The 14,065-nt window shown below is 40.5% G+C and overlaps 1 protein-coding gene across 1 annotated transcript in view; it reads right to left on the minus strand.

Annotated features, from left to right (window-relative positions):
- Positions 1 to 2,076: 2,076 nt before the first annotated feature.
- The window catches only part of MARCHF6 (membrane associated ring-CH-type finger 6), a 74,176-nt gene continuing 62,187 nt past the window's right edge, over positions 2,077 to 14,065 (minus strand). The window contains exons 23-26 of the mRNA XM_057710155.1: positions 11,049 to 11,138; positions 9,033 to 9,165; positions 7,910 to 8,045; positions 2,077 to 4,993 (exon numbers count right to left, since the gene is read on the minus strand). Coding sequence (XP_057566138.1) covers positions 4,903 to 4,993; positions 7,910 to 8,045; positions 9,033 to 9,165; positions 11,049 to 11,138 — 450 coding nt within the window. The 3' untranslated portion in view covers positions 2,077 to 4,902. The remainder of the gene's footprint in view (positions 4,994 to 7,909; positions 8,046 to 9,032; positions 9,166 to 11,048; positions 11,139 to 14,065) is intronic.

Genomic DNA, 14,065 nt, shown 5'->3' on the forward strand with positions numbered 1-14,065 from the left:
CAAAGGAGTGAATGAGTGGGGTTCTCGGGTATGAAGCTTCTTGTCCTGAAGAAAAGTTACTGAACAAACATGGAGAAGCAGAAAGACACAGCACTGTTACAGACGTAAAGGAAAAAACTTCAAAAAGTGGGTTAATGTAAAAAGTGCGTTACTGGCTGTTGACATATGGACAGTTTTAGTGTCATGTGGGACTGAGCAGAAGTAGACTGCAAGAGGGTTTTGAAAGAGGAATTGTGGGTGTGTGGGAGGAAGGGTTCCTATATACACAGAACAGTAACTAAAGATACAGCCAAGTGTCAGAGACTCCCCCAGGTGGGTCCTTGCTCTGTGTTCCTTGTGGCATTTTATTCATAGCTATAATAGAATCTTTTGCTCATTTTTCTGTTCTTTTCCATTCTAACTGAGTTCCTTGAAGGCAGAGCCATACCTCCTTCTACTATAGTACTAAGTACAGTGCTGGAAACAAAAGAGACATCAAAAAAATGAGGCTGGAGTGGGAGGAATGTTACCTCCTCAGACTCTTATTTCACTTGTGATGTCGGTTCTGTTTGCAACAAGAGTGGCTGCAAACTGCACGGTGTGGGGAGGGAATTGATGGGTACTTTCTGAGATTGACCATACAATGTCCTTTGCTGTAAAATTTCAACTTCACAGACTACAGATGCCCTGAGTCAAACAGCCTTTCACCCACCACCACTGCATTTAAAATAAATAAAATGCACTTGATTTTTTAAAAACCATAGAAAAAAGTCTTGAACTTAGAAACAAAGAAAAATTAGAAATAAAAGGATCTCTTCACAAAGAGGCACTTTAAAAACCTCAGGCAATCCTCTCCTTTTTCTCTGAAACATATGATCAAGTATGTGAGGCAGATTTGATTGGTTTTACTCTGTACAAATCTGCAGCTAAGAGACAACCTGGTGAAGCTTTACGCTCGAATCTTGCAGTGGAGGCGCAGAGCTGGGTGGCATCTTGCCTGCGGCACAAGAAGAAGGGCTCCGCTCTTCCTGGTGAGGATGGTCTGTAATCACAGTGTGGGAGAGAGAGGGAGGGTGCGTCTTCTGCAACTGTACTTTTCAAATTCATACGTAGAACGGAGGGACTATTAATCATATGTAACTTGAGTTTTCCATAGTTACGTTTTTAACAATCTGGATTATTTGCCTATGCCAACTAATAATGCACATTTCTGTAATTCTGAAGCAATCTTGCAACAAAGCAAAAATAAACAAACCAAAAAAACTAGGCTACAACTAACATTTTTATTTTTTGTTCTCTCAACTCAGAAGGCAACAAACAACCATATAGAAAAGGGAGCACTTTAGAATATATACACATAAAGTTGGTCTGGGTATCTAAGGTGTTTTGATAGAAAACTGACATTCCAGCTAAGTAAGTGTTCTATTTACTGAGCTACTACAACAGTCACCTCTAGGCCTTATGGTCATTCCCTTTTCACTTAAGGGACTATATTAATTTCATGACTACAAAATGAGGCACTCATACAAAACAGATGGAAATGAAAACAGATGTATCCTGTCTTATCTTTACGTTGCATTAAATGCCAAAGATACCGTTGGGGATTACCTGAAAGAAGCCCTTACTCATGATGGCTGTTTCACTGATTAAAAAAATGACACAGGGCGGTAAAGGACTGAAAGGAAAACATCTGATTTAGGGGCACATTAATTAAGGAGATACAAGGAAGTTAAAGTATCTACACAAGTGAGGCTTCTAATAATACCTTCGTGGTAAGACATTTCTTCTTGATAGCAACAGCACAGGTAACATTCTAACAGAGTATTTTAAAAATAATCACTTAATTTTACAATATAAAAATCATCACAGTAAGTAGAGGGCTTATAATACTCAATCCTGAAAATGAGAACAAGTAGCTCACTTGCAACATTTAAAAAAGTGCCAATGTTCTTATACTGGTGCAACGTTCTCCAGAGTAAGTAAGTGACTGAGTGAGTGAGTGAGTGTGTGTATGTGTGTGTTTGCAAACGCAAATACAATGTAGAAATGTCCCGTGCTTCACTGTTTTGTCTTAAAAAGTCATCAATTCAACCTAAATTCAAGAATTACACTTTAATAGTAGCATTTTGCCAATACAGAAAGGACATATCATCTAAGATCAAATCATCTGAGAAAAAGTTATTTTCTATTACTTGAGTAAGGGAAAGAAAAAAAAACACAAAACAAGAATCCACAGTAATAACAATTACATTAAATGTTGAAATAAAAATTACTTTTCATTTACATCTGGAAATGAGATGTCCAATCTCCACTGTTTCTCCAGAGAACTAACAGGAAAAAAAAATCACCTAAAAACATGGAGCTTTTTTAAGGCTAGCTATACACAAACTTCACATTGGCATTTTTCTTCAGTTTTCATCTCAACTATTAGTACTTAATAGTTTAAAAATTAAACATAATTTGCTAATAATGAACAACTGTGCACTTCATACTATGACCATTTTTTTGATAACTGGTCACATAAAACTAACCCCAAATGTTGATTTGTCTTCAATTTATAAACAGTAAAAATAAAGCAAAAAGGTCTTCTTTCCTAATTAAGTTCCTTGAAGACAGTTTTAGCCCAATGTAAAATGAAGCAAAACTACACTATTATTTTTTTTAATTCTACATGAAGAAGGGCAGCTGTTAACACTAGCACTTTCTGAACTAGAAGTTTTAAATATTTATAAGACTATTGGTTAATAATAAAATCTTGATGCTGCCTAAGTACATAGTATGGCAGCAAATGCTTTCCTTATGAAAGTATTCACTTTACTGAAAACAACAGGGCCAAAGCACAACTGAAAAACCAAGGGAAATCCTTAAGTAAGACGAGAAAGTTATCTGCCAGTGAAATGGAGGGCAACTTTTTGGCCATTCATACTTCTTTTTTTTAAACAAAATTCTGATAAGATTCACTTAAAATTTTGTAGAGTAACAATTTTTAATCTTTTGTGATATCTGCCTAAATCTCTTTCTGGTAAAACAGATAAATGTGTTCCAAAAATTTTATATCAAGATCTACAAATTCATCGAAAAATTAAAAAAGAAACTTAACATAATCAAGTTGTATGCCCAATTTGATATATTTCTCCCAAAGAGAACAATTTATACAGACATACACCATGACAGGTGGCATTATGTTTAAAATGCTCCTAATTTTTACAGTAGGACTAAACTTATAAGTAAAGGTAGGGCTAGCAAAGACCTCATTTCAAATATGAGAAAGGACTACTACAAAGTGCCAAAAACTGTAACACTGAATCCTATGTCAACCTTTTTTTTTTGGGGGGGGGCGTACTGATTTTTTTTTTGAAGTAATTGCTTACCACTTCAGGAAAAATTGTTGAAATATAAAACAACCAGAACATGTTGCTTTTGATTTTGGTAGCTTATGTTTGGCTGACTCTCGTATTTTAAAAATCCTCAGATTTAAGTCTATGGATTTTAATACTATATGGAAATTCTTTTATGGTTTCTTAAGACCTATGCTGTCCATTTTCTCTGAGAACTTCTAAGTTATCATTCAAAAACAAACACTACCCTTACAATATACCATCACCATTAAATACTTAGATCACGTGTCCAGCCATTCTAATTCTCTAAACTTCTAACTTGAAGTTTTGGTTATGAAGAAAAACCAAGTTTCTAAGTGTTCTGCTTTCTGAGATTTACAGCACATTTCCAATGAAATACATTCTACATTCCTATGTTAAAAGGCCAGCTCAGCCAGCTTGCTTCTGGTCAAATAAATCACGTTGGTTTTATTTATAGTTTTATTCTGTAAACAAAAAGCTTTGGAAACTTTGCAGAAATGCACTGCCTCTAATGCTCACCCAATGATGCACGAACCAGCAGGACCAGGTATTCTAACCAGTCTTCTCTAATGCTGTCTATTTAAGACCACAAACGCCATCTACATTTGACAATCATTTCAGCATGTCCTTATTCCGGGAAGATGCAGTATCACTGGTGATGTTAGTCTATAAGATTTATGACCTTGCATGACTTTTGGCCACCGCTGCCAAAAAGATAAAAAGACAGCTGTGTGTGGGGAAAGGGGGCTGGGGGATCTAAGGGAAAAATCTTCTTTTGGACTTTTTTTTTCTCTAAGTATAGACATGCCCCTAACAAGCACAAAAACCCAACTCCCAATGCTGATCACTAGGAATATTAAATTATCAAAATTAAAAATAATTTCCTCACCTAGCACAAGATACTATACAATATTACAAACACAGACACATGAAAAAAAATCAGGCAGTAGAAAATGTACAACAGCTTTGGTGTTATACAAAATAACTTCCAAAAACGATTGACAGTTAAGCACAAGTTCATGTTTTCTTACCACAGACACTCCACTGTTGGTTTCTACTTGTTTCCTCTTATGTTCTTGGTAAGGTCTGAACAGCCAAAACAGACAGAATGTACAGTTCACTTAATAAGAACTGCTAGGAACACCAGGGCATTGTGTTCCAAAAGACGTCATTAAAAAGTCTTGCCTCTGCACTATGGCTCTGTGGCACATTTCCTGTCAAGATCACAGCAGGTCCAAAATAAAGTGACAACTAGATTTAATAAATTAATATACATTTTGTTTTAAGATGTACAATGCACATTCTGTTTAATCCAAGGTTTTAGGGTATCCAGGAGCTTCTATTTACACATATACAGACCTCAGACAGCAATGGTGTCAGAAGATGCAGGGAGGGCGGCAGAGCCTCACACTGCCGCTCGCTGAATGCTGAGAACACAAGTCAAATACACTTAACTTCAAAACAATGCTGAGAGATCACTGGGGGAAATTTCCAAAGAGAGAAGTCCACAAAAAAAAGGACACGTGAAGGCAAGGGGAAGGTCAAGGTAGTTGAGACAATCACTTTATTCTTGGGACGACTGTGGAGGTGGCGGAGACATGCCTTGTTTGCCAGATTTCCGTTCATAGTTCACGAGGCGTTGGCCCACAAGGTACCTAGGTTGTAAAAACATGGTGGTTACTCTTATGTGATCTTACTTACCAAAATACTCTTCCTCAGAGTAGCCAGTAATACATGTTTCTAAAAACGTAAATCAGATCACGTCACTCGCACTTAAAACCCTTCAACAGTTAGTCAGGTAGGTAGATGGGGAGTCTAGAATGAACACTGGCAAACGGCACAAAAGCAGGCATCTCATAGCAAGGTATGGGTTTATGGGAAGAGAGCAGCACAGGTCAGAGGGCCTCAGATGCTGTGCCGTGGAGTACAGGCTCCGGTCCACAGGTGAGGGGCCCTCATAAACCGAAACTTGGAGGCCAGAGGTAGGTAAGATAGAATAAACTTATTCAGGGGATTTATCTGTTATGGATCATACTTTACAAAACGGGTATGTGGACAGATCTAAAGAAATGGACTGGAAATATGATAATCAAAAAGCTGCGTAGGGAGGAGAGTAACACCTGAAAAGTGCTAGTTTTAAAGTAAAGGAGAAATCAAAGGACAAAGATTTGAAGGAGGTCAAAGGGAGATGGAAGAGAAGTGAGTGTACGCGAGAGACTGACAGAAGGCAGGAGCTTATGGTCCAAAAAAGAGTACTCAGTGTTCCTAACCTATGTGATGTGGTGGCAGGGAGGTGATGGCAAAGGGAGCAGGACTGCAGAAACAGACACAGAAGTGCCTGTGGATGGAACAACAAGGCTGGAGGTCCTCCACCAGGACACCACGTCCCCCTGAGGACGGCAGGAGCTGGGGAGGAGCACGGATGTGCCATGCTAACCCTGGGGGAATGACCTGGAGGCTGACCTGCGAGAACAGCGGGTGACAAGGCTGATGTCAACAAGCTGGGGGAGGAGTACAGGTGGGCAAGGAGACCCACGTGGAGGCAGCAGTGCAGATCAAGAAGCGCCCAGCAGGACCTCACACATCTGGGGCAGGGGCGGGGGAGAGTAAGCCAGTCTGTGGCAGGGCTGCCAGGGAGCTGGGGGCTCTCAGGCTCAGTCTGTTCATCAATAACAGAACAACAGTCCTCTGTCCTAGGACGCTGTAAGACACAGCATGCGAAAGCCTTGGTAACACAGGCCTGGCGTGTGTTGAGGGTTCAGTGCAGCAACTTTTATTATTCACCAGGACCTTCTCCACCCTGACTTTCATCTATCACTTTTCTGTTGGCATATGTCTCATGAGGTACTTTGGCAGGTTACGTCAAGTAGCTTAACATTTCGCTTTTTAAAAACATTCCACTAATCCTACTGCTTCTTCATCACGAGCTCACTGTCGAATCCCTTTTCTTTCTGTCTCCCTGATTCTCTACCTGAAGTTAACCATTCCTATTCCACTGTTCCCCAACCAACCAGTGTTTTTTCAACCTGTGAGGATTCTGTAAATGTTCTGAACAATAACTGAGCAATATCTGACCTAATATACATGGCACTACCTGACACACATATCAAGATATCAAGCACACAGAGAAAAAAGCAAGGCAAACTTGCCCAGAACCAAAAAGTAACTCAGGGGCAGGAAAAGAAGACTCTGACCCAGAGCCTGTCCTATTACCCTAGCACCCTCTCATGCCCCCAGTGCACGCGCACACACGCACACTTGGCGCCTCCTAGGGATCAAGCCCTGTGAGAGAGGCACTGTGGATATACACTGGCCAACATGATATATCCTCTGCGAGCCTGCAGTTCAACGGTTTTCTGCATGAAGAAACAGGTGGGGAAAGACAGAGTGCAAGGGGCTGCGGGGAGCTCTCGAGGGTGTGTCTCTTTGGCATTGTTGCAGTAGTGACTGTGCTGCCAAAACAAGTGAAGTGAGAAAGACTGACTTTCATCACTGAGACCCCCTCCCCATTCTTTCATGCTTGACAGAACTTAATACTCTGCCTGCCTAAGTGTTCTAGCATTTACTACTCTCAGTGACTGCTTTGGATAAGCCCTGAACACACTAAATTTCACTCTTAAAAATACTGACTTCCTCGGTGAGACGCCATTAAAGCAGAAGAGGATTCAACCTTCCACTAGGACATGGAGGGTCAAATGGCTGTTACCCCAGAAGGTGTTTTCCTTGGCTGTCCTCAATTTCTCAGAGGTCAGGTCGCAGTTTCCTCAGAACAGAGGGCGCCACGACACCTTTGCAGTAACCTTACAGCTTCTCTCAGCAAAATGGTCAGAGTAACTCAATGGCCCTTGGGTGCAAGGAGGGCTTAGGCAGGCACTGCTAACTCCTAATGTAGGCTTATTTTTTTTTCCTTTATGCTTCTTTTTATCTAAAACTATTTAACATATTGTCAGACCAAAACATTCGAAAAGAGATTGAAAATTATTTCAAATGGACATTAAAAAATTCTCCCCACACCAGTTTCTCCCAGTCTTTTTCATCTCCATAAATGATAACTCCATATTTCCAGTTGCTTGACCCAACCAAGTCCTTGATAACCCTCTTTTTCACATTCTAATTCCAATCTGTTAGCAAATTCTCTTAATTCTACCTCAAAATACATCCAGAATATGAGCACTTTTCCACTCCTGTGATTTATCACATTAGACACAATAATTAAGAAATGAGACCTCTTGACAAGAGCAGTAGGCTTCCCTGGTAGTGCAGTGGTTAAGAATCTGCCTGCCAATGCAGGGGACACAAGTTCAATCTCTGGTCTGGGAGGATTCCCGCATACCACGGAGCAACTGAGCCCGTGCACCACAACTACTGAAGCCCAAGGGCCCAGAGCCCGTGCTCTGCAATGAGCGACGCCACCGCAATGAGAAGCCCTGTGCACTGGAGCGAGGGGTGGCCCCCACTAGCTGCAAAATAAGGGGGGCCCATGCACAGCAGCGAAGACCCAAGGCAGCCAATAAATAAATAAATTTAAAAAACAAACCAAGAGCAGCTAGACAAATGAAGTCTAGACTTACTTGTCATTTTTAATATGTTCATAAAGGCGCTTAAACTGGCGGACTTGGAAGGACAAGATTCCCATCAACACCACGACCATCAGTAAAAATGGATAAATCCGCCGGTGGACCAAATTTTGCATTTCCGCAGTAACACCTGTAAAACCAAAAAAGTAAAACTCTAAGTGTATACAGAATAACAGTGAAATGAAAATATGTCCTTCCCGTAAGAAGAGGGGAGGGGCGAGAAAATGAAACTCGTCCTGCATGAAATGGAGTGAGACAAGGAGTGCCGTCAAGCTGGAGCCAGTCCCATCTAGAGGAGGAGCCCTGTGAACTACCCCAAGGACTGGATTGTGTTCTAAAGGCACAGAGGAACCAACGGAAGGATGTTCACCAGATAGGTTTGGACAACGAGACTCATTCTTTTGAAAGGTCATCGTGGCCGCAGTGTGGAGAATGAATTAGTGGTGGAGGGTTCAAAGCAGGGAAACCAGACAGGAGGCTGTTGAGGCTGAGATCAGGCTGGGAGCGGATGTTCATCTCAACGTGAGCCATGGGCAAGGGCTCCAGAGGTGAGAGAATGGGTTCCAGAGGCCAGGTCAGAGGGACTTGGGGATCTGCTGAGAATAAAGAGCAGAGAGCCTCTGGTGACATGGATGGCCTTCCAGGTTCCTGACCCACGCAACTTGTGGAATGACAATGCTAGTAACTAAGAGAGGGAACTCAGCAGAAGAAAAAGATCTGGAGGGGAAAACCTTGTGCTTATAATTTTGAACATATGCTGGCTTTAAGGTCGTGTGAGGATTCTTCAGCACATCATTGATAAGATAATGTCTAGATGTTAAAGTGTCACAAATTAGCATCTTCTGTTTAGTTTTTCTTTTATGCTAAAGAACATTTTTTAAATGTCAATACGTTCTCATCTGCCTAGAGAAAAAAACTGTACCGAAGAGTTTTATGATCCTCATCTTGCCCTGATTAGGGAAATCTAAGAAAAACAGTCTTTTAAGATCATTGTTTTAGCTGGATTTATATTTACAATAAAGCATTTGGAGCCAGGCAACCTTTGATACTGGAAGTGACAAAAACGTAACCATGTGAATACAGGTGCTCTCTCAAGCTCCCAACCAGCATTACCCACCAAGTAAAGGAACAATGCCGGACGCGATGACGTAAGGTACACACAGGGAAAGCAAGAGCACAGAGATCACTGGCGCTGCCAGCTTCCGAATGATATACTGAAGGTCAATGTTCCGGATGCCATTTGCATAAACCTGAAACACAGAGGGGGGGAATGAGAACAAGGATACAAGACAAATTCCTCCTGGTTAACAGCAATCTCTACTGAAATCAAGGCGAATTCTGTAACACAAACTTAAGTATTGTGTCCACAAGTTTTTAAAGAAATGCATTTACTTCCTTACACTTTGCAGTTAACTCTACTAAGAGATGAAATAATAAGACACTAACCTAGAATAGTAACTACACTAGCCTGTGCTATGCAACACCAGATGGCATCCAATCTCAGTTCAAGACCATATAACTTGAAGTAACTTCATATATACATTGTGTAAGAGTGATCTGTGTTATTACTCAAGACAGCATTCACTTTATCTGAATATAAGAAAACATTATAGAGGAAGCATGTTTCTAAAAAGCCTGTATAAATCAAATTTCAACAAATTAAAAGGTATTTTATGTAACAATTTAGTATGAAAGAATTCTATAGTAGATTTTTTTTTAATTAAAGAATTTCTAAAATATTTCCATCATCTTATCCAGAAAGTTATACTGGATAGTACTGCGGAGGAAAGAATGGATGGACGTGAGGAAATCTTGGGAATGATGGAAAATAAAGATGGTGTGCAGAAAGGGACAACACAGAAAGAGCATTGTTTGTGTTTCCCCCAGCACTTTCAGCCTCTCCTGGCCCACAGCCACACATGTGGTGCAACTCACTCCAATCCCTGGATCCCTCAGAAGTGGGCCAGAGCACTTGAATGTGAATGACAAACAGGCTTACTGCTCCAAAGGTCCCCCCTTCTGATCCCCCCAAATCCTTTTAACCCAAATGCCTTAAAATTAATACAGCAAGGCATCCCAGTGTTTCTCAGTCATTTTACTTAAACTTAGACACATGTATGAGAAAGAATGCATCAGAGATGAAAATATTAGAGAGATCAACGTTTCACAGCCCCCAGCCGTAACTACATGCTTATTCTCCACGAGGGTCAGAGTCTCCCCTAGAAACTCTAGAGTGGACTGGTTAGTCCTACATGAATGGACACATCACGTGAATGCACCCCACAATCCATCTCATTTCAGAATCAGCCCGCACCTGAGAGAGGCATGCAAACACACACCGATTCCCTGGCTCTCCCGCCCCCACAAATCTCCAGGTACAGGGATTTTTGGACGATTTTCTTGTGCATACTTGTCTGAGAACTACTGTCTTTATTTCCTATACATCAAAAGGGAGTATACCTTTAGTGCTACAAAACTATAACACCTTATTAATTTGGCGCTGCCTTATTGGACAAGAGGGTTGACCATAAGTCCATTCTCTAGGTAACTAAAGCGTACAAGAAATAAGTACCAAGATCTATTATGTTGGTTACTTTGGAAGAAATCTTCCTAAAATGAATTATCCTACTTCCTAGCCTTATTATCAAAGTATAGAAGCACAATCTATCTTTTTCTAGGTTATCACCACAATGACCAAATTATCTGATAGTTTCATAATATAAAAGTGTCTTAGGTGCTATGTATCTAGAATATTTCCAAACAGTTCTGCTTTTTTAAATCTATTTTTTCCTACCTTTTTCTTTATTGTCTTGAACAATAACCTCTTTTCTCTACTACAGGCTTACTAACCTGAATACCAAGCCTTCATCAGAACTCCTGCTCTAAAAAAAGCCACATATGCTAAATTTTGCCTTTACTTTGGTCAGGGTTCTAGGTACTTTAAGCTACTAGTTAACCTTCAGATAAGGGAAGTTTTAAGAGTAGCTGATGAAAATTCACGGTGATAAGAGTAACTGCCTTTCTCCTTAAAAAAAAAAAAAAAAAGTTACAAATGCTCACTAAAGAAAATGTAGAAAACTTAGAAAAGTGGGAACGTGAAAAATTAAGAGTCTCATGAGCCACACTTGCTTACCTGCTCAATTACAGTTTTCAACCACCACTGAGGACCCATCAGTGTTATAGCTGCAATGATTTTGGCATGCAGGACTCCAAGTGCCCAGTCCTAGGGTAATAAAAATCATTTAACAGATTTGTGTTTGTTTTTAGCAATAAACCCAGCACAGAGGTTATACAATTTTCTTGCATTATTCACTTTAAAACAAAAGTTCTGTTGGATTAGTAACAATGTTACAGAAGAGTAAATATGCTGGAAAATCCAGGGAATGTTTCCCCCAACAGACCAAGTTCAGCGTTTCTATCAAAAATTCATTCCTATATCTCAAAACAAACAAAAAAACTACATCATTTTCCCAAGAGAACTAAGAAAAATGTTTACATTAATGGAGATCTAACAAGCAAATACATAAAACAGTGCCCTGATTTTATTTCATCAAACCATCTTTAGGCTATCTTATTGGTTTTGACTGAATTAATTATGTCAAAATAAGACAGTGAAGCCATGTTTGACCTAAAGAAACCATGCGGAGGCTCAGAGCACTTCTAGCTGGGTGCATCTGCCGTTCTGCTGAACTGTTAACAGAACCTCCACGGCCACACTGAGCTCCCCACTGTGCCTCTGGCCTGCCCACCCCACTCTACATCAGGCAGCCAAAAAAGATCACCACCCCCACCGCCCAAGTGATTTCTTAAAAAGCAAATCTGATCACTTAAGGAGACTTCCCTGCTTACAACCCTAAACATGGCACACAAAGTCCTTCATAACCTGTTCTCTCTTTATTTAAAAAAAAAAATATATATACATGCATTTTTTAAAAGTATCATGTAACATTTAAACCTATTCTTACCTAAAACTGAAACCTTTCCAGAGAAGGCTGGAGTCCTCTGTGACCACCAGCCCAAATCCTGGTCCCCCGCCAGCAATAACCACAGCTAACATTTGGTACGTTCCTTCTATGTTTGTTTCCCTATGCACCTGTCTACGTCTACAGGTGTATGTCCCACAGGAAACGTGGTGACAGTTTTAGATGAATTCTGTTCTGACTCTCTGGTTTGGCTGGCTGGTCTTCCAAAACATCTTCAAATGGGGTGGGAGGCTGATGCATGCACTGAATTCTTGCATAACCTCAAACATCACTCTTCATCCTGACAGATGAATGGCTGAATGAGTTTTTCTGGGTATAGGAAGCTTGGTTTTTGTCCCTTTTATCTCAGTGGTCTCTAAATGCCCTTCTACTTTATGGTTTCAGTGCTACAAAGTCCACTGCCAGTATGCTTTTTTTGGAAGCTTGTGATTTAATTCAGAAATTTTACCAAGATGTGCCCAAATACGTGTTTTTCTCATCAATTTCCAACTCACCAAATCTGATAAGCTCCTTCAACCTACAGATCAGTTCTTTCTTCAATTCAGTTTAAAATGTCTCCTATTTTTGTTTCAATGTGGCCTCATACTTTTGTACTGTAGAACTCTTATTATGGGTATATTAATCCTCCAAGACACTTCCTTTCCCCTCAGTTTCCTATTCTTCAGTTTCGCTCTGTGCCATCAGTCTGCCAGGTCTCCAATCTAAGCCTTAATGGTGATAAGCCACATCTTTAATTCACTTAATCTGTCTGAAACCCACGCTACACAACACCACGACAATTTCACTTTGTTTTATGGCTGCTGCTGTGTGTGCATACACACATACCCCAACCACCTGTGTCTTTAATCTTCTATTTGAGGGCTCACGGCTCTGCAAGCAGTTCTCTGTCACTGGGCAAGTGTTCTGATGGTTCTGCCTGATCTTTCTTTCTGTGGCTGCTGGGCCCCCCTCTTACATAAGAGATCTGTTATTTTTCTCTGTTGGCTCAATGTGGCTCAGAGGCTCAGACTGAGAATATTCTTAAAGGGTTGCAAAAGGATCTTTTAGCCCGTCAGACCTCTGCGATAGCAAGGCAACAGTTTCCAAATGAGAACATGGAGAAAGCCTCCCTGCTTTTTCTCTATCCTTTCAGGCTCACAGCAGGGAAGACTCAACCCACCAACCCAGCTTTCTCTTGGCCTTTGCGAGTCCAGAAGGCACCCAAGTGAGGTTAATGGTCATCTGAGAAGGTCCACAAATCACTGAGGTTCCAGCTCTTTCAAGATCCACTGCTTTCCAAGTCCTTTCCCACAAAAAAAGACACACCACACTAGCTCCTCTGCTAGAATTCCAAAAGAGCCCAGCCTCCACAGATCTGCAGTCACTCGACACAGGAAAGGCAAGCAGCTTAGATTCAGGGGTGGGCAAAAAGCAAGCTGTGTTTCCAAACTCTGGGATTTTATCCATAATATTAAGGATACCGGCTGCACATTTTGTCTGCAACTTGTGTTTTTTCCCCTACGCAAAAACATGTCTGAGAGCTATCTATATCAAAACATACAGCAAGACAAAAAACAAACAAGCAAAACCCACAGAAAAACCACATAGCTCTACTTCTTTCTTTTTAACTGCTGCACTGGATTCAAAAGCAAAGATACATCACATTTTATTTAGTCATTCTCTACTGATGGACATCTGGGTTGCTTTCAATTTTTTTGACATTACCAAAACTTATGTAATAGCAGAACAACCCTGTTCATGTCTCCCACACACATGTAAATGTTTCTTTGCAGGATATTCTGAAAAGTGAAACTGATGGGTCATAACATGTAAGCATTCTTAAAATTGAATAATTTCAAATAATTCTCCAAGATCACGATGCTGGGCACTATTAAGACCACCAGAAACACACATGTAAGTGAACAAGCTGCATCACTTCTCAGTGCAGTGAGGGAGAACAAAACAGTATGGGGAACTTGGAGCCCTTAGTAAGAGTGTTAGAAAAGGCTTATTATAGTTTTATGGCTTGTGTGAGGTGATTTGGGGAGGATTTAAGGAAGCAGGGCTTTGCTCTATCCCAGATGCTATTCAGAAACTACAGGTAATCTATAATTTGGTATCTTAATAAATCTTATCCAGAAGAAGGGACAGACAGCCAATCAAACTGTAGGCGGAAACGAAGGAGCAG

Source organism: Hippopotamus amphibius, chromosome 15 (genome assembly GCF_030028045.1).
Source record: "Hippopotamus amphibius kiboko isolate mHipAmp2 chromosome 15, mHipAmp2.hap2, whole genome shotgun sequence".
NCBI lineage: Eukaryota > Metazoa > Chordata > Mammalia > Artiodactyla > Hippopotamidae > Hippopotamus > Hippopotamus amphibius.